The sequence below is a fragment of the Bubalus kerabau genome, chromosome 15 (genome assembly GCF_029407905.1).
Source record: "Bubalus kerabau isolate K-KA32 ecotype Philippines breed swamp buffalo chromosome 15, PCC_UOA_SB_1v2, whole genome shotgun sequence".
NCBI classification, from domain to species: Eukaryota; Metazoa; Chordata; class Mammalia; order Artiodactyla; family Bovidae; genus Bubalus; species Bubalus kerabau.
In genome coordinates, this window is record NC_073638.1 from 28,811,457 (window position 1) to 28,835,628 (window position 24,172).

The 24,172-nt window shown below is 53.3% G+C and overlaps 1 protein-coding gene across 2 annotated transcripts; it reads right to left on the bottom strand.

Moving 5' to 3' along the window:
• Positions 1-12,062: 12,062 nt before the first annotated feature.
• On the bottom strand, positions 12,063-23,936 carry SCN2B (sodium voltage-gated channel beta subunit 2). 2 transcript variants are annotated; one of them, XM_055548252.1, is made up of 4 exons: positions 23,710-23,936; positions 14,533-14,699; positions 14,013-14,223; positions 12,063-12,469 (listed from the first exon to the last, which is right to left on the bottom strand). In XM_055548252.1, exons 1-4 carry the CDS (start codon positions 23,777-23,779, stop codon positions 12,270-12,272), a joined length of 648 nt encoding a protein of 215 aa, XP_055404227.1. In that variant the 5' UTR covers positions 23,780-23,936; the 3' UTR covers positions 12,063-12,269. The 2 variants fall into 2 exon arrangements, with proteins under 2 accessions (XP_055404227.1, XP_055404229.1); XM_055548254.1 differs by lacking the exon at positions 23,710-23,936 and adding an exon at positions 17,870-18,041.
• Positions 23,937-24,172: the final 236 nt, after the last annotated feature.

Below are 24,172 nucleotides of genomic sequence, written 5' to 3' on the forward strand. Positions count from 1 at the left end.
GTTCAAATGACCCAATTCTGAGCAAGCCTCTTCCCTGGGCCCATCCTCTCAGGAGCTGCCCATACAGAATGTGTATCTACAGGCCTGGGGAGAAGGCAAAGGGCAGCTGTTTGCAGAGGGTGGGGAGTGGATGGAACTTGACATTCAGGTGGAACCTGACATCCAGGCACGCATCAGAGACCCTATCCTCCAAGGACCAGGGAAGAGTGGACCAGGGAATGGCTTTGGGGCCTGGCCTTAAAATTAAGACTGAGAAAAATCCATCAAAGACAGAAGATAATAGGTAAGTTTCCACACTTTGTTATCTTGATTCTTAACTTATATTTAGACATATATGTAATTTCCATTTGTGTGCTCACCCCAAGCATCACAGACATCAGATGTAGACCTATGGAGACTGGATGAGATGCTGTTGTTTGTCCTTTAGTCTCTAAATTGTGTCTGACTCTTCTGCAACCCTATGGACTACAGCCCACCAGGCTCCTCTGTCCAGGGTTTCCCAGGCAAGAATACTGGAGTGGGTTGCCATTTCCTCCTCTAGGGGATCTTCCTGACCCAAAAATTGAACCTGCATCTCCTGGTTGCCAGGTAGATTCTTTACCACTGAGCCACCAGGGAAGCCCTGGATGAGCTATTATCACATGTAAAATGCTAATAGAGTTCTAGGCACAGGCTCAGCTCCCAGTACATTTTAGCTCTTATTATTCTCAAAGAGGTCTGGGGCCCTAAAAAGTCTAAGCCTCTTTCTGTCTCCAAGTTTGCACGTTCACCCCCTCCTTTGCCAGGAGGTCCCAGACACTAGATCCACAGGGCCAGGCCTCCTCGCTGCTCAATTTATTTTTACAGCAGGGGTTATGTTTCTCAGGAGCCGGAGCCTGAGGTGAGTCAGGAGGTGAGCCAAAGGGAAGGAACGTGACCCCTGCCCAGAGAATGGGGTTGGGAGGGGACAGAGCTCCCTGGGTATCTCTAGATCCTGGTGACGCGAAAATGTGCCAGTTTCCTCCATGCCCTCCACCTTCTCAGCTGCATCTCTGCTCACCAATTCGTAGAGCCAGAAGGGTCTTTACAAAATCCACACGCCTCCCAAATGAAAAAACAGGCGCAGAGAGGTAAGATGTGTGGGCCAAGGTCACAGAGAAAGTGATTCTTCAAGTCAGAATTAGAATCTACCCCATTATTTGATTCCCTCTCTCCACACCCCCAGCTCTCCTCTAAAGAACATCAGGAGGGCTCCACAACTGGGCAGAAAAAGTGTTTGAGAGATGCATTAGCAGCTAGAGGAATTTTACATTTAGAGAGCACTTTCCTCAAAAATTCTCGAAACCCTAGTCCATCGATTGATCCATCCAGGGATGCCAGGGGAGAGGGCAAGCAAAAGTCAGAATTCCTCTGTCCCACCTTTAGAAAACTACTTCTTTGCAGAGCCCTCCCTGACATAAACCGCCTTCATCCAACTCAAGAGCCCCAGTCTGGGGTCTGGGAGGGGGATGGGCAGGTACCTTGGCTCTTTCCTCCTCCTCCTCCTTCTCCTCCTCCTCCTCCTCCTCCTCCTCCTCCTCCTCCTCCTCCTGTTGGAAGTCCTAGAGGGCGGGATGGCAGCTGGGACACAGCCCCCAGCTGCACCCAGCAGGGTGGATTCCTGAGGGTAGGCTCCTGCACCCTCAGGTCTTGGGTGGCCTGGCTGAGAAATACCCTGAAGAGCAAGTTTTCAGGGAGGCATAGAGGGATTGGGCCCTGGGCCAAGGAGCTGTCAGGGAGCTGTTATCAGGTGGGAGGAGATAGGGCCTAGATTTAAGGGGAAAGGATTTTTTTTCTATGTGGGGGGGGTGATGGGGGGGAGGTGGGAAGTGGGGAGGGTTCAAGCGGTTCTTTGAGGCAGTCCAACAGTCCTCTCTGAGATAGGCGAGCCTCTCTCAGTTCCTGCTCTCGGCCTCCACCCCCGGCCCTCCCGGGAGCAAGATGGGAGCTAGGAAGGGGCGCAAGCACGAGATGAGGGTCAGAGTGTCAGAGTGTGGTGGGGACATGGCCCGGGCAGGAACGGGGGCAGAGCTCTGGCTCGAAGCCTTCCGGGAGATGCTCTTACCCGGGAAGGCACGCACCCCTGGGCGCGGTCCCACCTTCCACGGTGGGGGTAGGGGGTGGGGTGTTGGGGGGGGTGGTGATGGAAGATTCCATCCCCTATCTGTTCTCAGAAAGCGAGCCAAGACCCCGGCAGGGGAGGAAGGGAGAGATCTGGTGAGGTCTCCAGAGCTATTTTAAGAGGAGTTCCTTCTAAGTAAAGAGAACCTGGCAGGGAGCCGCCCCCCTCCACACCCCGGCTCCCCTCTCGCCCTTGCCTGCAGCTCGCCTCCCCCGCTCCCCCACAAGCCCTCGCGGCTCCTGTCCGGGCATTGCAGGTAACGGGGCTGGAGGGCAACCCTGCTGACTCGGCTCTTAGGGGCAGAGGACGAGGGGCTCTGCAGGGACCCCCCAAGCCCTCCACCTCACAGCCTCTCCCACCAACCATGGACCACTTGCATCAACACCCCAGAGCTTATAATCCCCGGTTATAAACAGAGCCCCAACCTCAGGACCGCGGGACTGCAGGAGCCAGAAAGCTCTGCATGAACTTCAAGCTGAACGCCCCCAAATCCTTCTGCCTCTGGGGTTGGGATAGTGTGGATGTGACCTGGACAGACATTTGGGAACCTCTTTCTAGTGTACCTCAGTCTATTCGCTGCCCATCCTTACTATTCTGCCCCCACCCCCAACTCACTGCCGGCTTGCCCCAGCCACAGTCTCAGCATCCGCTGAAGTTTGGCAGGTGCTGAGGGGGTTAACCCGGACAGAGTGTACCTAACCAACCCGCAGGCACGTGGCTCAGCAGTCCAGCAAGGAACCAGTACTGGCCACCTTGCCTGCTGATCCCCAGCCCACTGGGCATCTGAGTTGGGGTGGAGATAAACACTTCCTGAACCCTTCTCGGGCATCTCCACTTTCTAAGGGCTCTGGGTGCAGGCAGGTAGGCAGCCACCTCCTCCATCCCTCCCTTCCTCTTTTTCTGTTTTCTGCCAGGTTCTTTCCAAACATCCTCTCAGGCAAAGGGGGGTGGGGAGCCCCAGACAGATGAGCTCATTGGGAGGAGGAGGGCAGAGAGAGGAGGAAGCTGAAATATCCTGACCAGAGAGATGCTCACCGGACTATCCTAAGCTGGAGAGGGGTGTGTGCCCTCTTCCAGGAACAGGCTCTGCTTCCCTCACAGCAACTCAGAGATGGGGTGAGTCCTGGGCATCCCTTTATTCTGGGCCACTTTGGGGTGGGGTGTGAAGCCCCACGGCAAGGTCTCTGCCACCCTGCCCAGCACCCCAGAGCTGTGTTTACCTCTCTGCTTCAGGGGTTACCATGCCTCCTCACTGCCTTCCCATCAAGGGAGGATGGGGGTTCAGGAGGGCTGGGGGTTGGAGTCATCGGGAAGGTGGTCACTGATCGCAGGGAGACTGCCTTGTCAGCTGAATGGCCAGATGTCCTCCCAGAACCCTAGACCTGGTCCTGCCACTGAGCTGGGCACTGGGACAGACTGACCAAGCCAGGAGCATAAAATGGAACAGAGCGCCAGGCAAGGTTCCCTGGATGTTCTGATCCCGTCTGCTATGAACATTTTAGTGCAGGAGCAGTGGATCTTGTAAAGTGAGGGGAAAGGGAGGGCATGGAGTAGGAGCAGAGCTATGACAGGGGCAGAAGGTCAGGATTTGGCCGAGAGGAAGGGAAGCAGCATGGAGAGAGTCTGCCCGGAGTGAAGGGTCGCCTGGGGAAGTTGGAGTGAGACACAGGCCGAGGAGGAGGGGTAACGATAGAGGCAACTGGTCAGCAAGTGAAGAAGAATTTTTATAGGTTTTCAGAAACCAAGAGAGGAGAGGGTGACCGGCAGAGGCCAGAGCTGTTTGCACAGAGCTGTGGGGTCAAGGGCCAGGCCACTCAGAGTGGGATGTTTGGGGCATGGACATCTGGCCATTCATGTTTGGGGCATCCCAAACATCCCAGTGGGGAGGCTTTGCCTCCGCTTCCAAGCACTTTTGCCCACCTCTTGTTGTCCACAGTCATTTTGAGACTGGCTCCGAGTCACCCTTCCCCCACCGACTCCTAGGTCTCTGGGCTGCAAGAGGCTGGTCCACTGCCCTTTGTCACAGTCTGATGTGATGGCTTTGGCATCGCTCCACCCTGGGTTTGAATTCTTTGCTAGTATTTTCTAGCTGTGTCACCTTGAATATACACATACTTTGTATAACAGAACCTTGGTCTCTTTATCTGTAAAAGTGAGAAAAGAATGCGTATTGGGGGAGTTGTCCTGAGAATTAAGTCAGCTGATGCACATAGAATACTGAGTTCAGAGCAAGGCACAGAGTAGTTACTCAGTAAAAAGTGATCATCCTTATTAGCCTAGCCAGCTGTCACTAATCCCCCCAACCAACCCGGCCCCACCATCCAAGCCCTCTGAGGCTGGATATGAACCCACCTGAGCTTCTCAATGTCTCAGTGGTAAAGAATCCACCTGTAATGCAGGAGATGCGTGGGTTCGATCCCTGGGTTGGGAAGATCCCTTGGAAGAGGGCATGGCAACCCACTCCAGTATTCCTGCCTGGAGAATCCCCTGGACAGAGGAGCCTAGTGGGCTACAGTCCATAGAATCACAAAGAGTTGGACACAGTGAAGTGACTGAGCATGCATGCATGCCCACAGCCCTTCCCAACAGCATCAGCTCCTGTGAGAGCCCACACAGTATGCATTTGAGCATGCTATGAGACAAGGATGGGGAGGCTGAAGACTATAGCAAAGTTGGGAGGGCGAAGGGAGGAGGGGGAAAGGATTGTCACCATTTTCTGCAGTTTTGCTTGAAGGACAAGGGATACTCTGCCCCTGCTGGAGGACCAAGCATTCAAGTTAGGCTTGGTGTGATCTTTGGAAGGAAGCTCCTGAGGGTTCCTAACTCCAAATTTCCACCCTCTCCCAGCCTATTTCCCACTGTGAATAGGGTTTTGCCACCTGCCCTCTCCCCACCATTGCTAAGTCAAGTAAAGATGACCAGAGCAGGCAGGTAGAAGGATGCAGAGGCAGCCTGGGATAGAGCATGACTGGAACATGGCAGCCAGACAGGACAGAATTTGCCCTTGCATGTGTCCTGTTCATCTTCAGCCAAGCAAGAGTTAATCCCACATCTGTCATTTGAATCCTAAGATGACGGCCGCAGAGGGACATCGCCAGTAAGTTTAGACAGATCTAGAAGTATGCCCTAATATATGCATCTTCTGGACAACACCCCCAAGCTAGGCTTGAAGACCTTCCGGGATCGCGATCTCATTACCTCAAAGAAACTCAACCCTCTGCACAGCTCTGACTTACGCTGGATCTATACCCGCCTCTGTCTGCCAGCTCTAATGTTTCACCCTGGGGCAGAACAGGACAAGGCTAATCCCTCTCCCCTGTGGCCACAGCCCTAACCACTTTTTGGCCATCAGCTGTGATGTACACTTCCCCTCCAAGCGGAACCCACCCTCTTCATTTGTCCGTTTGCCCACAGGGGGCTCTCAATCTGTTGAGGCAAACAGTTCCTAGTCCTCACACCACCTGTTCACAGGGAATTTGTCACAGCTGAGAAGCAGAGACAGCTACGGTCAGGACAAAGGTGATTTGCCAATGAGGCAAAAGGGAAAGCCCCTCCTATGGAATCCTGAGTTGCCAAGCAGAGCATCCAGTGTCCACTTGCCCCTCTTCCCTAGCACCTCATGGACCCTCAAGGTCATGATGGCCAGAGAAAAGAGGCTGCTTTGTGAGGCTTCCCACTACTAGCCTAGTGGGAGCACTCAACTCATCCAGTCCTGCCACCTCCATCCCACAGTCTTTCTCTCTCCTAGACAGAGATGTCCTCGGCCCCATAGAGGAGTGGGGTTCTAGGCTAGACTAATCTATTTGGGGGCAAGTTTATGTGCCATGTCAAGATGCTAGGATCTAGTTCTAAGATGAGCTTCCTTCCCCATCACCCTCTGGAACCCTCAATCACTGGGTGACTGGAGCCTGGGCTCCAAGGTGGTTGGAGCCTTGCATGTCAGCATGGTAGCAGGCGTCATGGCGGGCGTCAGGATGAGTCTGTGCAGGGCAATGCCACTAGGGCATCTGAGAAGCATGCCTACAGAGCCCAGCCAGCATGGACCTTCTGAGGCCCCGAAACGCCAAAGGAGGAGGAGGGCAGGAGAGCTAGTGGGGCCCATGCTCTGCCATCCGGCTGCCCAGCCCGCATTTCACCAGCCTCCTCTCACCTAAAGGTTTCTAGATACCACCCCACCCCTGCAAGATGGAAGGAAGACAAGTGGTCTAAGAGGGACTGGACACAAACCAGCCTGAAGAAAGTCACTCTACTGGGGTGTAGAAGAGGACTCAGAAAGGCAGCTAAAGCCAAGCTCTGTCAATAGCCTACTGTGTGACTTTGGGAGAATTACTTACCCTCTTTGAACCTCAGCTTTAAAAACTGCACCCTGACGAGAAGCCTGGGGCCTCTTCTTGTTCAGAGGGCTTGAAAGCCCTCTGGGGAGGGGCAGGCAGGCACCTGGGCCGGTGTGGGCTGCTGTGCTGAGCTGTGCCAAGCGCTAGGCCCAGACGAGGTGTGGGCTATGGGAAGAACAGGTGGCCTAGAGCCTGCTGGGAGATCCTGGATTGTCCTGGACTCATCAAGTGGCCTTAAGGAAGTCACTTCCCCAATCTGGTCCTCAATTTCCCCTTCAGGATAATCAGGAGACCTGGTCAAGTAGTCCCTAGGACCCGTCTGATGTAAAGATCTACTCCCTCCCAAACTCCGCCATTCTTCTGGGCTCTAAAACCTGTCCTAGAGACTCAGGCCCGGCACACAGACTCCTGTTCCATGGCAGCTGGCTGTGAGCAGGCCGATGGCCTGAGCCACGGGGGCTCCGGTGGGAAGCCAAGGAGCAGTGGGGATGGGGAGGCTCTTGTACAGGCACCTCGGCTGGGGGCCATGGGAGGCTGGTGAGCAATTCTGAACAGTGGGGTGGGAGCTAACCTTCCCCTGACATGGCAGTGCCTTCAACAATCAGAAACAAACCTGCCCCCAGGCCCCAAGCAGGCTGGGCCCCAAAACATCGATTTAGGGGAGACACCTGAGCCAAACCCAGCCCTCCAGAAGTCAGTTGTTATTGTTTAGTCACTAAGTCATGTCCAACTCCTTGTGACCTCATGGACTGTAGCCCACCAGGCTCCTCTGTCCATGGGATTTTCCAGGCAAGAATACTGGAGTGGATTGCCATTTCCCCCTCCAGGGGATCTTCCTGACCCAGGGATCAAACACACGTCTCCTGCACTGGTGGGCGGGTTCTTTACTGCTGTGCCACAAGGGAAGACTCCCATGAGCCAGGCCCAGCTCCGAGGTGTCCTCCAAAGCTCTGGTGGAAAAGCCCTGGGCTGAGTTAGATGCTGTGTCCACCCAGAAGGAACCAGCCAGGATCCTAGCACCTTCTACTCCTGAGTCCACGTCGCTTGCATCAGTTTCCCTGTTAGGTAAAGAAGCATCCTGTCTAACATCAGGTCCTTGGAAGGACTCCAGGACTCCAAGGACAGACATTCTTTTAAACTAAGGTAGCTTCAGTTCTGTCAAATACCAGCCACCTCTGCTTAAGGCTGCCACCTTCTATCTGGCTGCTTTCTTGGGGAGCAGCTGCCAGCATTAGGACTATGAGTGTTAGGCTCCTCCTGGAATATTCTAAAATGCATCTGACCACTCACCACTGGTGAAGGTCTCTGGATTACCAAGGAGCAGGCAAAAATGAGAAAGAAGCTAAGAAAAAAACAGGAACCAACCACTTCAGCATTCCCTTGACATTCAGAAAGTTGAGGCTTTTCTTATTGGGTGAGCTTCCTAGGCAAGGGTTTGTGTGTGTGTCTGTGTGTGTCTGTGTGTAAGAGAGAGAAAATGCAAAGAGAAACATAAGAACAGGAGGCAAGAGAGAAAAAGACTGTATGTGCCTAGGGGAAGCAGAACCCCAGGGCCAGGTGGTTGCTTTTGGTCCTACATTGAGGGCTGACTCATCAACACAGCACTAGGATACAGCGGTTCGCAGATGGGACACGAGCAACCTGATTCCACCCCGCAGCCACCCTCATCCGTGAAGTTGCATGAGGGCAGACTCTGCACCAGCTGTCGTCTATTTTCTGTGAGCCTGAAACAGATGAGATGTCTGCCTAGTCAGAAGCAGCTTAGCAACAGGGAGCAGGAAGGCTGGCCCATCCACCCCCAGAAAGAGTAGACAGCAGCAGCATGGCGGTCAGCCTTGGGGGCTTGCAGTGCAGCCGTCCAGAAATAACCAAGAGCCCCCCAAGAAGTGGGTGTTTAGCCACCCTGTCCCCAGGGTGCTTTCAAGGTGGATGGAGTCGCCCAGGATTCTGGGAAGGCCACGAGGGGAAAAGAGGAGACATCTGACAAGAGGGGAGCGGGACGACCTCATCCTTGATGGGGACCCGGCAGTGTCAGTGACGTCACCAGGAAAGGAGTAGCAGGGGCCCCTGTGACGGTCCTGGCACTGCTTCAACTTGCCCCACCCCCTGAAAAAAGTCACACTTGAGGGAGGTCCAGGGGAGACCGTCAGTTTATTGCAGCCAATACATCCAAGCAAGGAGACACACCGCGGAAGAAACTCAGTCTGCTACCGAAAGCAGACCCCTCACAGCGGTTGGGTCACAGAGGACCACCTGAGTTTCTCTCCCCACCACCTCTTCCATCACCACATAGCACATCAGTCCTAGAAAATGCATGAGTAGCTGTGTTTTCCCCTCCAAGTGCACAAACAGCCATGAGAACATTCCATAATTTGCCTTTGATGAATCAACTCAAAATATTGAGAAATGATTGTTTCCCCCCCTCCCCCAGTATAACTTTTGGGGTGGATGTAGTGAGATGTCCTATATTTGTATATATAATATATCTCTACCTATATATAGACTATGTACAAACGCATCGGCAAGCTTCAATAAAGGACAACATCAGCAAGAGGCACAGCAAAAGACACAGGCTGTCTATCCTTAAGACGCAGATAGGAAGAAAAATCTCTTGATTCATCACCCGTTCCAATTGCATCAAGCCATTCCTATGGCCTGGGACTATCTTTTTTGAACCTAGCCAGTATTTTCATTTGTCCATCTGCTTAACCTGACCTTGCAAATACTTACCAGCCCGGCCTCACCAAGGAGATTCACAAGGAGAAATACGCATCCAGCTTCTCCTTTTTATAAATCGACAATAAACTGTGATTAGCCCAGAGCCAGGGGGCAGATAGCTATTTCCAAAGCCAGTTCCAAGGCACCTCAAGGCATTTCAGTCCTGAAAAAGTGTGCTTTGTTCTTCATAAGCTAAACTCCAGGGTTGGCCAGCCCACCTCTCTTTACAGGGACCCTTAATTAGGAGAAAGAGACAGATAGGGGGCTCCGAGAGAGCAGGAGAGGCAGGAGCAGTTGAGAAAACCAGCAGAATGCAGTGATGGGAATGTGCAGCTGGAAGCAGGGCTTGAGCCCCGTGGTGCAGGAGGAGGTCCACGCTAGAAAGAAGGGTGCCGAGGGGACATCTCACCGGTCTCCCACCTCTACTCGCAGAAGCCCCATTTTGTTCCCAACCTCATCGCCTTGGGGGAGGTAGCTCCATGAGGCCTCTGAAAGAGACTCTTAAGAGGCTTGGGAAGAAAGAGCATATGAAGATGGGCCCCTGGGACAAAGGTGGGTTCCTGGTCCCTCCCCATCGGCTCAGGCATCTCAGGCCCCTTGGAGAGGCATTGCTCTCCCTAGGACCCTCTAGGTCAGGGCAGAGAAAGGAAGGAACCCGAAAGTCTCAGGCTTCTTTTATAGAGAGTAGAATTTCTTAGAATAAACCTAGGGAATCTTGCAAATAATTCCCCTAAATGTTATGAAAAAGAAGAGCTCCCAGCATCTGCAGATCCTTCCTCATCCTGGAAGAGGAGAGCACTTAAGAAGTTGCCCAAAAAAGTGAAATCTGCAAGGGGCAGACGTGTTATTACAACCACCCTTGATCTCGGCTGGAGATCAAGGTGCCCACCACCCGCCTCTCCCCTCTCAGCTGGTTGGCTTCAAGGATGGGCAATGTCCACCCACCCCAGGTATCCTGGGGGCTTAGCCCACCCCCCATTGGCAGTGTGTTGATTGGCAGTTAGGTACTGATGACTTAGAATTTCCAGATGAGCCGGACTCATCCCACCTAGGAGCTCTCAGGCTGTGGCCCATCCCCAACTCTGTGCGCACTCTGCCTGGCCTCTCACCCTCTTCCCTATTGTATCTTCCCTTTTTCCTTCCTTTCTTCCCTTCCCAGGGCCCAGATTCTAGAATCTCTTCCTTCTTCTCCTACTCCAGCCCTGGAAGCAGTAGCTGCAGAGGTGGAATTAGATGCACCCAAAAAAAAAAAAAAAAAATCATCTTGGTTCCCCATAGTGCTGACCTAGCAGTTCCCAGCTCTGTTATGGCTTTGTGTACATCCCAGCACCTGGCCCAGTGCCTGGCACATAGGAGATGCTCAATAAATGGATGGTGAGTTGAAGTGAATTAAAGTGAATCGCCCATATGCTATTGCTCTCTCCCCTCTGCTGGGCAGAGGCAGAGAATGGTCCCAGAGGCTGCTGGAGTCCTGTCTCCACCCCATTTCCCCAGACTCCCATTCTCGGGTTCTGGGCACTGACTCCCTGAGCCTGGGCAGGGCTTGAGCTCCGAGAAAGATTGGCAAGTGCTGCAGAGGGTCCGCTTGGGGCAGGGTGGGGCATTCCGGCAGCTCTGCCCTCCCACTGCCATCACCCCATCCCAGCCTTAGTCGCAGCCCGAGGGATGGGCTCCCAAGAGGTGAGTGGGGCTGGAGGAGCCCGACTCCCTCTCCCCATCTCTTCCACAAACTGTACCTCTGTTGAGTCAAACTGGAAAATAAGAAACCCAAGGAGAAACAGGCCCCTTGGTTTCTGTGAATGTGACCCTCAGTCTCCCGGTCTGTAGTATGGGTGACTAGGCTAGTTGATCTCCGAGGGCCTTCCAAGGCAGTTTCTGTCTGTCTCTTTCCCTCTCCTGAGGTTTAAGCAATTCCCTCTCCGTGTGAGTAAAATGGCAGTGAAAGTTGGCTCCCCACAAATGCTACTCTGCTATCCACAGAGAGAGTCGTCCAGGCGGGGGAGGGTGTAACATGGCTCCAGATGTGACATGGCCACACGGTCTCAGAGGCTTCCCTCCCGGCCAAAAGCTGGATGAAACCCTGCTGAGCGCGGGAAAGTTTGAGCAGAAGTCCCAGTGAAGCCCTCCACTCTGTGCACCAGCTCCTCCAATGTGGCTCCCACCCCCTCCCTCCTCATCTCCACACCTGAGGCGGCTCCTGGCCCAGTGAGAGCTGCCACCCTGGGCGAGAAGGCAGTTGACCGTGAACTCCACTCTACAACAGAACCCCCAGCCCCTTGTCTCTCTCTCCGCTAACTTTGAACTTCATCTCCTATTAGTGGGTAACTGTGGTGAAAACGGACCACCAGCCAGACAGACCCGACCCCTGCCCCATGGCCTCGCTCAGCAGGCCTTAGGTACTTTTCTCTGCCAGAAGTCCCAAAGGCTTGGCAGCCAGGGGAGACCCAGGGGCATCTGTGGAAGCAGACGAGGTGGGGAAGGGCGAGGAGTAGAGATCCCGGGGCCAAGGCTTGTTTCTGGTTGCCTCCAGCCCCTGCTCCCCTTCCTTCCACACCCAGGAAACGCACAGGTGTCCCTTCAACAAGCCCCCAAGTTACAGGAAGCCGTCACCACCCCCATGAGGAGGCCGCCCGGGGCTGGGAGCCGGGCCATGCGCCCCGGGCCTTAGAGGGGCAGCCCCAGAGCCCTGTCCCACCTTCAGGCCCCCTCTGAAGCCACCACCAGATCAGCCCACGCCCTGGGCAGGGTGGACAGCTGGTCCCCTCCTCTCTCTCCGCGCCCCTCCCGCAGGCCTCCTGCCTCCTCTCAGGGGCTGGCAGTTTTCACCTCGCTTCTCCCCCCCCCCCTCCCCCTCCCCCCACCCAGGGCCCACACATCCCAGACGCCCAGCAGGTTTCTCAAATCAAAGAGAGGTGGGTCACTCTTGGTGCAAGGGACAGGAAGGGAGGGACTCAGGAGGAGGCCCCAGGCGGGCCCCGGGGTCCTGGCTCGAGAGAAGCACACCGAGAGAGGGCAGGCGGGGAGGGGCGGGGGAGGGAGGGGCAGCGCACGGGAGCGGGGCCGCAGGGCCGCCGCCGTTACTTGGCGCCGTCGTCCGCGTTGCCCTCTCCGTCGGTCTTGCCCTCCTCCTCAGTCTTCAGGTCATCCGTGCTCAGTTTCTGCTCTTTTTTCCTCCTCACGCACTTCACCACCATCAGCACCAAGATGACCACTGCCAGAAAGCCTCCGACGGAGGCGCCCACGATCACGGCCACCGTGGAATCCCGCTCGGGGGGCTCTGGAGAAGGAGAGGAGACAGACCCGCTGAGCAGTAGGGCTGGAAAAGGGAGTCCCGCCCGCTGGCGCCTGCTCCCTGCAGCGGGCGCGGGGTGGTCCTGCCTTCACTCTCCTGCTGGAAAGCTGCTGCTGCTGCTGTTAAGTCGCTTCAGTCGTATCCGACTCGGTGCGACCCCATAGACGGCAGCCCACCAGGCTCCCCGGTCCCTGGGATTCTCCAGGCAACAACACTGGAGTGGGTTGCCATTTCCTTCTTCAATGCATGAAAGTGAAAAGTGAAAGTTAAGTCGCTCAGTCGTCCGACTCCTAGCGACCCCATGGAGGAGCCTACCAGGCTCCTCCGTCCATGGGATTTTCCAGGCAAGAGTACTGGAGTGGGGTGTTATTGCCTTCTCCATGCGGGAAAGCTAGTCATAGCCAAAAACCAACCCAGCCTCTCAGCGCCCGGCCCACCCCATAATTCCAGGGCACCTGAAATAGCCAGGGGTGGGTGGTCCAATACTGTATTGAGGCCAGTGGACCCAATCTGAGTCCCAATTGTACTGTTTTTCCTTTTTTTTTTTTTTTCCACACTTCTTTAGTAACATTTCTTTTATTAAAAACTTCTCTTAAAATTTTTTTAATTTTTAAAAAGTAAAATATAGAAAAGCTGCCGCACTCCCATATACTCGTCACAGTTTCACCAATTATTAAAATTTTGGCAACGCTAACAAATTTGCCAATTTGTTTTATAAACCTTTTATTCTATATTGGGGCATAGCCGATAAACAGTGTTGTACAGTTTCAAGTGAACATCGAAGGGACTCAGCCACACATGTACATGTATCTGTTCTCCCTGAAACTCCCCTCCCTTCCAGGCTACCACATAACATGGAACAGAGTTCCAAAGGCTCTACAGTAGATCCTCACTGGTTATCCATTTTAAATATACCAATGTCTGATTGCACTATTTTTTTAAGTTCTCTTTTTTAATTAATTATTTATTTGCACTGAATCTCAATTGCTTCCTATAGGATCCTTAGTTGTGGCATGTGGGATCTTTAGTGGCAGCACTCGAAGTCTTAGTTATGGCATGTGTGATCTAGTTTCCTGACCAGGGACCGAACCTAAGCCCTCTAGATGCAGAGTCTTGACCACTGGACCACCAGGGAAGTCACTGTACTATTTATTGTGTGACCTTAGGTACCTTACAAAGCCTTGGTTTTCTCATCTGTAAAATGGGGATGAGAAAGGGTTGTATGAAGATGAAATGAGATAATGCATATAGAGAGTTTACCTGTACCTATAACTGAGACATAGTAAGTGTCCAATAAATGAAAGCTGTTCTCAAGATTCTTAAGGTCATGATCATGATGGATAGCATGATCAGGACTCTTGGAGACACAGTCCTCAAGGACTGGAAGGAGTAAAATAGATGCCTTCAACCCAGCACACGCTGTGGCTCCCACCCCGCAGGAGGGCACAGCTTCTCCCAAGGCACCCACTATCCCTGCTGGAGAGTAGCAGGCTGGGAACGGGCAGGGCCCCCCCCAGCAGCCTCTCACCTTCCATGAGGACCTGCAGATAGATCTTGCCGTGGCCGCGGTGGCGGTCAGGTGGATTCATGATGTAGCAGTTGTAGGTGCCCTCATCCTCCAGCTGCACTTTTTTCAGGGTGACTGACACGTCATACTTGCTGGGGTTCCCCGAGAACTCCACGCGGTCTCGGAACCGCTCCAGCTTCAGGTTAATGATCTTCATGCGGAACTGGAGGAACTGAGTGGGGGCAAAGGACAGGACGGGGTGGGGGAGCTGGATGAGCAAGGAGCTGCAAGGACAGCAGGACCCCCCTCCTCCCTCCCCCGCCTTTACCTGAAAGGGAGGCAGTCACCTCCAGATCTCTACCGCCCTCCCAGGGCCACCCAGGTGTGACAACGCACCTCTGCTGAGGCCCTGGGGAGCAGACAGCCCACCGGGGTATGCTGCAGTCCTGGTCCAAGGCAGGGACAGGTAGTGGGAAAGGGGGCTTCATGCTGTGGGGCTCCTGCCTCCTCCCCCATCCCCTGCCACCATCCCAGGGCTCACCATCTCCTCGGAGCAGTTGTTACACTCCTGGTAAGTCCAGTTCAGGGAGAACTGTTTGTGGTTCACGGTGTAGCAGGAGTTGAAGGTGCAGGACAGGCGGGCATCAGAGCCATTGAGGACGTTGAGGGTGTTAGGTACTGTGACTTCCATGCTCCTCCCTGGTGGCACTGTGGACAGAGTCACACCCAATGAGGATTCTGGCTGACGCTGCCGGGGAGGGGACAGGTGCGCCCGATGGGGAGTGGGGCAGAGCTCGGGCAGCTGGCTGAGTCCCTTGTGGCTGCAATTTGTCGGGGGAAGGGGTGGAGGGGAGGGCAAAACTCCTAAGGGGTGCCTCATGTGGCCCTTGGAGAGAAGTGGGGGACAGAACAAGGCTGGGTGAAGAGAAATCAAAGCATCTGTCAAGCCAGGGACAGACAGATGGCCTTAAGCCCTCCCTCCACCTGACTGTCATGACTCCACAGGACTGTCATGGCCACCTGGTGGCTAAAGACCTTGGACAAGGCACTGCATTATGCTGGCCTAGCTTTCCCCTTCTTGCCACCGCTTCCAACCATCTCAGCAGAGCCCATGCCCTTCCAGCTGCAGCTGCGGTGGGTGTCTCCGGGGGCAGGCAGCCTGGAGGACAGATGCAGACCCACATACCCCAGAGCAGAGGAAAGCTTGTGCACTCAGTCCAGCCCAGCTCCCTCCTCTTCCCCAGGGTCCTGGTGGGGATGGCAGATGAACAACAGGAGGGAAGCAATACCCCAGAAGAACAAGCACAATTCGAAGGGATCAACCGATGGGTCTACAAGGACAGGAGTCCCTTTAGGAGACATCAGGCCTGGACTGCAAAATGCCAGGCTGGATGAATCACAAGCTGGAATCAAGACTGCCATGAGAAATATTAACAACTTCAGATATGCAGATGACATCACACTTACGGCAGAAAGTGAAAAGGAACTAAAGAGCCTCTTGATGAAGGTGAAAGAGGAGACTGGAAAAAGCTGGCTTAAAACTCAACATTCAGAAAACTCAGATCATGGCATATGATCCCATCACTTCATGGAAACAATATGGGGGAAAAATGAAAACAGTGGCAGATTATATTTTCTTGGGCTTCAAAATTACTGTGGACAGTGACTGCAGCCATGAAATTTAAAAAAGCTTGCTCCTTGGAAGAAAAGCTATGACAAACCTAGACAGCATATTAAAAAGCAGAGACATCACTTTACTCACAAAGGTCCATATAGTCAAAATATCCATAGTCATGTAGGGAGGTGAGAATTGGACCATAAAGAAAGCTAAGTGCCAAAGAACTGATGCTTTTGAACTGTGGTGCTGGAGAAGATTCTTGACAGTCCCTTGGACAGCAAGCCCAGCAAACCAGTCAATCCTAAAGGAAATCAACCCTGAATATTCATTGAAAGGACTGATGCTGAAGCTGAAGCTGAAGCTTCAATCCTTTGGCCACGTGGTGCAAAGAGCTGACTCATTGGAAAAGACCCTGATGCTGGGAAAGATTGAGGGCAGGAGGAGAAGAAGGTGACAGAGGATGAGATAGTTGGCTGACATCATCGATTCAATGGACATGACTTTGAGCAAACTCAGAGATAGTGAAGGACAGGGAAGCCCGGCATGCTGTAGTCCATGGGGTCACAAAGAGTCAGACAGGACTGAGTGGCTGAACAACAACACAGAGGAGAAATAGTAATACTAAGTATCAATCATTCATTCATCCATTTACCAAATATTTACCAAACATTTCTAAATCACCTTCTCTGCACCCCCCCAAACACTCAGTCTAGGCCCCAGAGTTATTGCTGTGATACAGGCAGAGATGCTGTAACTGAGTTTGTATTCTAGGGAGGGGGGCAGATGTTAACAGGGAAAAGATAATAATGTAACTTTAGTGATACAGGGCAAGGGCTGTAAATAATATAAGGTGCAGGGTGCTGTTTGACATCAAAAGTCAGGGAAGGCTTCCCCAAAGGGTGCCCTGTAGGTGGGCCCCACTAAAGTGAGGGAGGGAGAAGTTTTCAAATTTTGAAGGAAGCCGGGGCAGCAGAACATCCAGAGGAAAGTTCCAGTGGTTGGAATGAGCATCACGTGTCTGGGGCACAACCCAGGAGGTGATCAAAGGGGCAATTGGAGACAGCTGAGGTCCCAGACTTAGGCAGGGACCAGGCTGCCATTCTTCTGAGATAGGAAGCCGCTAGAGGGTGCCCAGGGAGCAGCTAGGAGGCACAGAGTTCCCATTAGACACGGTTCAATCCTAGCTCTGCCTTCTGTCAGCTGGGAGAACGTGGGCAGGTTCTTCCACCTTCTGAGGCTCAGGCACCTCCTGCGTAAAATGCACCGATGATACCTACCTGCTGGGGTTATTGTAACAATTAAATAAGACAAAACATATAAACCAAAGGGTAGAGGAATTCCCTGGCTGTCCAGCGCTTAGGACTGCACTTCACTGCGGTGGCTGGGGGTTCAGCCCCTGGTTGGGGAACTTAAAATCCCGCAAGCTGCACAGCATGGGCCCCACAAAAATAAAATAAAGCAAAAGGTAGCCTAAATTCTCCTCAAGCTCTGCCCCATAGAAGGAAGGGCTTCTGGAGCACTCTCCTGGCAGGGGCACCTTGGAGCCTGGTCCCTCAGGACAGCCCCTTGGAACTCCCTGGGATCTGGCACAGGGAGCTCCTTCTGCAGAAGTTGTTTTTTGTGCCAAGCTGCGGAGGCCCCACCCCAGGCACTGCAGCCTGGAAGCAGGGATAGCAAAGTCCTTCCGCTCAGCTCATCCCTCGGGATGAGTGGCCAGGGCCCAGCAGGCAGCACTTAAGAACAGGGGATGCTCAGAAACATCCTGATGCTGGCCCCAGAGATCAGGACCTAACCATAGACAGCGGAGCAGACAGGCGGCCCCACCTGCAAGGACAGGCTGCTAGGTGTGCTGACGTGCATGTCAGGGGAATATGAACTGGGGAGGCTGAGCTGCCGGCCCAGAAGAACAAAGCCCAGTTCCTACCTCCCCACTCACAGCCGTTATGAAAGCGCGGAGCATGGCGCCAGGATAGGAGGAGGTGTGCGGAAAATGCCATCTCCACCCCCGCTCTGCAGAGGCGGAGGAATCTGCAGGGAAGGAGCCTGGCAGGGCCTTGTCCTGAGCTTACCTCATATCCCAGGAACATCCTCCTTCTCCCGCACCTTCCCTGGGAAGGGTCTGCCCTTTCCCAGGGCTCCAGAGCAAAAGGAGCCTCCAAGAGACATCAGGAAGTAGGTCGGGTGAATCTGCGTAACCCATCCCTGCCTCTGTCCCGCCCCAGCCCACGACATCACTCCACACACAGAACTTGAGCCCTACCAGGAAACCCCTCCATCTTGAAGAAGCTAGCACCCTTCGGGGAAGTCGGGACTCTGGGGAGCGAGGGGCCTTTTCTGGCCCGCAGGAGGGAGGCAGACACAGAGATGCAATGCGGATGCCTCCTGCATCCCTACCGCACGTCCGGCAGGAGGCACCAGGCGGACACGTGTGCCCTCTAGCGGCCAGAGAGGTCAATCGTCAATTCCCAACTGCAGAGAGGGAAACTCGGGAATTGTATCCACAGATCCAGCTCCATCATCTTACCAACGAGGAAAAGGAGGCCTGAGAAAGACACACAGCGAATAGGGACAAGCCGGGGCCGGAATCATGGTCCCCGACTCCCTGTCCAGCGCCTACTTCCACCTGAGGCCTCCCAGGATCCCAGCTCAGGGCAAAGTCTTGATGTCCTTTCACCAATCCAGGCGGTCCTTAAAGATGAGTAAGTCATCATGCAACACAGGCAGAGCTCTGAGCAAACTTCTGGGCTCCTGATGAACTCTGCTGCTTCAGGAAAGTGGCGGAATCCACAGCTAAGGCCACAAAAGAACTTCATAATAACAACAAGGGCCTTACCATGTGCCAGGCTCTGTTTAAGCACTCTACAGATATTGCCCTATGACCACCCCCACTTTCCAGGTGAAGAAATGGAGCACAAAGAAGTAAATGAATAGCCCAAGTTCACAGCTAGTGACAAAGCTAGATTGGAACCCAGGCTTCTAGGCTCCAGACAGAGAGGGTTGAGGGGTGGAGATTGCGTGAGGGTGTGGGTTTTGTTCCAAGGGGTCCCAGAGACCAGGCCTCCTGCTGTCTGCAAAGCAGGTCCTGTGCCATAACTGTCAGCCCCCAGGCTGGCCAGATGGGAATGGTCTTATTTAAAGTGAACTTCCATACAAGAGGGGGCTTCCCAGGTGGTACTAGTGGTAAAGAACCTGCCTGCCAATGCAGGAGATGTAAGAGATGTGGGTTTGATCCCTGGGTTGGGAAGACCCCTGGAGGAGGGCATGGCAACCCATTCCAGTATTCTTGCCTGGAGAATCCCATGGATAGAGGAGCCTGGTGGGCTATAGGATCACAAAGAGTCTGACATGATGAAGCGACTTAGCACACGTGCACCATACAAGGGAGCCCATGGTCTTCCTGGACCAGGTCTAGAGCCTGGGTCTCCTGAATTCCAGCTCACAGAAAGGATATGATCAACAGGGGTACAGTCAGGATGTGGCTTTTGATGTTACCAGGGCCCAGGCCCCCTCATTTTCTCCTAAGCGCATCTGGGCATCGTGGGCCCCATGTCATACAATGGCCCATCCTGCAGAGATCATGAACATTTGCTCATTACCGTCAAACACTTTCCTACAGAGACTAGGAGTTAGTTCTCCTCATGCCTCCTTCCAGTCTATGAGGTAGATTAATTTTTTCTTGGTTAAAAAAAAAAAAAAAGTTTGTCTAAGCAGAGAAATTGCCTCCCACCCTTCTGGAGCACATGGCCTCCTGCCACCCCTGACTCCCAGGTGAGTGTGACATGCAGTCTATCTCCTGGGCTGCCTCTCTATTTAGACCTATCACCTCAGGGCTCCCCTCCCAGGCCAGGCCACCCCCATGCAGCCATGAAAGCCCTTGTCCTCATCACCCCTCACCCCCAACCACCACAGGCTCCCTGGTACTTTCAGGATCTCGTCCAGGCTCCTGGGCTTCCAAGCCCTTTACCATCTGGGGCCAACCAGCATCCCAACCTCATTTCTGGCTCCCAACCCTCCATACTTCCTCCACTCCAGTGACTCTAGAGTTCTTGTGGTGGTTTAGTCGCTAAGTTACGCCCAATTCTTGCGACCCCATGGGCTGTAGCCTCCTGGGCTCCTCTGTCCATGGGGTGCTCCAGGCAAGAATATTGGAGTGGGTTGCCATTCCCTTCTCCAGAGTTCTTACTTTTCTGAAAACACCACCTTCCTCCACTCCTCCATGCCTTTGCACGAGTTTTTGCTCCAGGTTGGGACGCTCATTCACCCTGCTGCACCTGAGCCCTCCTGCTTATCCTGCAGACCCCAGCTAACAAGGCATCACTTCCCCAGCACCTGAACCTTCTCCCCAGCCTTCCAGACCCATAGGCAGAGCAGTATCATGGCCAAGACTGGTGCTCTCGTACCCTGCTCTGATCTCAGGCAAGATGGTTCACCTCCCAACACCTCAGCTTCCTCATCTGTAAAATGGGAGACAACTATAGGCCCTACCTCCTAGGGTTGTTGTGAGGATTACATACTAAAAAAAGCTCATGGCAGTGCCTGGTACGTGGTCAGCCTCACCAAAGGTTAGCCGCTGTTATTATCACCATTCGGAGAAGGCAATGGCACCCCACTCCAGTACTCTTGCCTGGGAAATCCCATGGATGGAGGAACCTGGTAGGCTGCAGTCCATGGGGTTGCTGAGGGTCGGACACGACTGAGCAACTTCACTTTCAGTTTTCACTTTCATGCATTGGAGAAGGAAATGGCAACCCACTCCAGTGTTCTTGCCTGGAGAATCCCAGGGACAGGGAGCCTGGTGGGCTGCCGTCTATGGGGTCGCACAGAGTCGGACACGACTGAAGTGACTTAGCAGCCGCAGCAGCAGCGTTATCACCATTGCTGTAGTTTTATAGCACGTGTGATGTGGCGTTGTTATTTATGTTCCCAAATCCCTCGGGAGACTCTGGGGAGCTGATTCTTACCCATCTTGGCATCCCTGGACCTAGAACAGTGAACGACACACAGGGGACACTCAGTAACAGTCTGTAGGGGGAAGGGAAGGCCTCTTCCCCTGTATGTTCATGCACAGTGGGCTTGAGTGAGGACCAGACTCCACTTTCTAGGCCTCACCTAATATGACCCAGGGGCTTCCCGGGTGGCTCAATGGTGAAGAATCCACCTGCCAAGCACAGGTTTGATCCCTGGGTCGGGAACATCCACTGGAGAAGGAAATGCCACCCCACTCCAGTATTCTTGCCTGGGAAGATCTCATGGACAGAGGAGACTGGTGGGCTACAGTGTCCACAAAAGAGTCAGACACGATTTAGTGACTAAACAATAACAACAACATAATCCAGACTCTGGTAACCAGTCCAGTGACTACGGAGCCGAGGCTCTTGAGGAAAACTCCAGGAAAGATCAATCAACTGGATTGCTTCCAGCTGAGAGCTGGTCTCGCGTGCTTCTGCTGTGTATACAGCAGGTTGACCCACTGTCCCCTGTGTCAGCTCTACAGTCATCCCACAAGCCCAGCGCCTGTCGCGGCCCCACCCTTCTCACCTGCGGCGTCCCGCCCTCTCAGGGACTGCTGCTGCTACAGCCATCCAAGTTTCCTTGTCCACCTGACTCCTTGGCCTTGGAGTGCCAGGGCATGCCTCATCACAGCACCAACCAAGTCCAAGTTCAAGGGCCTCACTCTTGAATCCTCCCCCCATCCAGGTTTGCAGAAGGTTTCCTCCCACCACCACATCACAGCCCCCACACCCTGACTTCTTCACCCCAGACTCCACCTTCACCTGAGCCACACCCTGGTTCAGGTCCACCAGACACCCTCCCTAACTTCACTTAGGGAAGGCTCTCCCTCCCACAGGAAGCTCTCTCTAACTCCCGGAAGAGATCGCCTGTCCTGCTTCCCCATCTCCTTATACACTGGTCACTCACCCAGCTCCCCTCTTTTTGCCTGTACTGAAGATTCTTTAATCCAAATTGTTAGCATGTGCTGTGCTTAGTCGCTCAGTTGTGTCTGACTCTTTGCAACCCCATGGAATGTAGCCCACCAGGCTTCTCTATCCATTGGATTTTCCAGGCAAAAATTTTGGAGTAGGTTGCCATTTCCTCCTCCAGGGGGATATTCCCAACCCACGGATCGAACTCAGGTCTCCCGCAGGCGGATTCTTTACTGTCTGCGCTACCAGGGTAGCCCGAGAATACTGGAGTTGATAGCCTATCCCTTCTCCACGGGATCTTCCTGACCCAGGGATCAAACCAGGGTCTAGCGCGTTGCAGGCTGATTCTTTACCAGCTGAGCTAACAGAGCCCATTTTTAGCATAGTAGTACCATTTCTCAAACATTAAGGGCAGGAGAGTTCAGTGGTTAAGAATGGGCTGAAGTCAGACAAGCAAGGGTTCAAATCTCAACTCCCTTTAAACTATTCCTGGGACCCTATTGGGCAAGTTACTTCTCTGTGCCTGTTTCCTTATCTATAACATGAGAATCACAGCATATCTGCCCCACATGATTACCAATCGCCTCAGGACTAAACAAGCGCAGTGCACGGATATAAATGTTAACTATCGTTGATCATCTGCTGTGTGCCAGACTCAAAAAACCCCAGGCAGTAGATATTCTTCAGTTCACCCAGGAAAGAGGTGAGTAACCTGTCAATCCGTTCTGTTCAGTTGCTCAGTCGTGTCCGACTCTTTGCGACCCCATGAATCGCAACTTGGCAATAGTATGAAGTAAATGACAAACGTGGCTTTAAAACCAGATGGAATCCAAGGCTCATGCTCTTTCTACCACCTTAGCTTCTGTAACACTCTGTTAATACACCCAATAATCCAGCAAAGCTCATTTGCCTCATCGTGCAGGCTGCCAGGGGCCCTGCGCTGTCTCTGTTTAGCACTCCAGCCCAATAGCCAGCATGTATGCTAAGTCGCTTCAGTCGTGTCCAACTCTTTGTGACCCCATGGACTGTAGCCTGCCAGCTTCCTCTGTCCATGGGATTCTCCAGGCAAGAATACTGGAGTGGGTTGCCATGCCCTCCTCCAGGGGATCTTCCCCATCCAGGGATTGAACTCGCGTCTCTTATGTCTCCTGCATTGGCAGGCAGGTTCTTTACCACTAGCGCCACCAATAGCCAGCACAGCATGCCAGAGAAGAAGAGAGAAAGAGGGTTAAAGAGAAGGAGTGAGAGAGAGACTTTGTGATAGGGAATATTCCCACTGACCGCCCTTGGACTGGATCCTCAATTGCTACGCCAGCAATGAGTAAGTTTAAGAGCAAGAGTGAAACTACCTTGAAAGCAGACTTGCAAGTAACTCCTTTACCCACCTGCCCACCAGGAAGTCCATGAGTGGCCAGGTATGAAATTAGCATTTGGATCTCTTGACAGTCTGCAAGCTGGGTGGTGGGGGCAGTGCTGGGCAGTTTGGAGACATGATCTAAAGGGCCACAACCACCCTCAGTCCATGAGTTGCTTTTTTTTTTCTCCTGATCCCTTCACCTGACCCCTCCTCCACTCCATCTGGCCCAAGCCAGAGAGCTTCTTCATCAGTGCCTGCTTCAGCAGTTCTCATCCCAATGCAGAGATCATTCCTCAAGCCTGCTTCCCACCTACGCCCCCACACACAGCAACAAATCAGTGGTACAGATTTCCAGGAAGCCAGACCCAGACTCAACTTTCTGCCCCCTACTCCACCATCGAATACTCTTTTCAATACCCTAAATCCGCCAGATTCTGAAGATTCACAGACATTAAGTCCCAGATCATCTGTAGCGGCTGAAAGCAAAAATCCATGAAGAGGCTCTGCAGATCAACCTACCCTCTGCCCCCACCCCCACATAGGTCCATTTCAGGGAAATCCACAGAAAAATCACTTCTCTTGACACCTCCGGGGAATTCTCAGATCCCCTGACCCAGCGTTTCTGTGACCAGATCACCCCAGCGTTAGGCAGTCCCCGGACTGCATTATGCAGTCCCCCAGTCCCAGCACCTCTCTCCCCAAGGACACCAAGGGAACCACAAGCAATGTCTTCCTTCCTGCCCCCGGCCCCCATCCTCCTCCTGTTGCAGCTGCACTTCTGGACCCCTCAGGAGCATGCAGATGTGCAGTCTAACTTACCCAAAGAGAAAAAGAGACTGAGCCCCGTGAGACTGAAGGCAGGGCGAGGTAGCCAGGCATTTCTGTGCATTTTCAGACTGAGATGTTAGTCGGGTGAGAGGGGAGAGGGCGATTTGAGGGGCCGAGAGCTACGAGGGAGGAATGGTTAGGTGCTAAAAAAAAAATGCACGGATGTACTTCAAAGACACATACAACATTAAGGAACCTTTATTTCCATCTCTCTAATATGGCCGGCTTGTATGTTGCTGCTAAAAAGAGAGAGGGAGTGTGGAAGGGAGAGAGAAAAAAGTGGATGGAGTAAATTTTGTGGTTAGTGGATTTCAAAAAGCAGGTGGGAGGGCATAAAAAAGTCTTTCTGCAAAGAAAAAAGTCCCTCCAACAGCAGCACTGAAGTATGGACTGCTTTTCTTCTTCACTGGGATGATTGTTGGGGTTTGAAAGTTGTTTGAGGAACCCATTTATC

Excerpts from the sequence above, each read along its gene's own strand:
- SCN2B (XM_055548252.1), bottom strand. The coding sequence starts at position 23,779 with ATGCACAGAAATGCCTGGCTACCTCGCCCTGCCTTCAGTCTCACGGGG. Across the intron at positions 14,224-14,532 it reads ACAACTGCTCCGAGGAGATG|TTCCTCCAGTTCCGCATGAA; the intron begins GTGAGCCCTGGG and ends GCCCCCACTCAG. Across the intron at positions 12,470-14,012 it reads TCTGCAGGTCCTCATGGAAG|AGCCCCCCGAGCGGGATTCC; the intron begins GTGAGAGGCTGC and ends CTCCTTCTCCAG.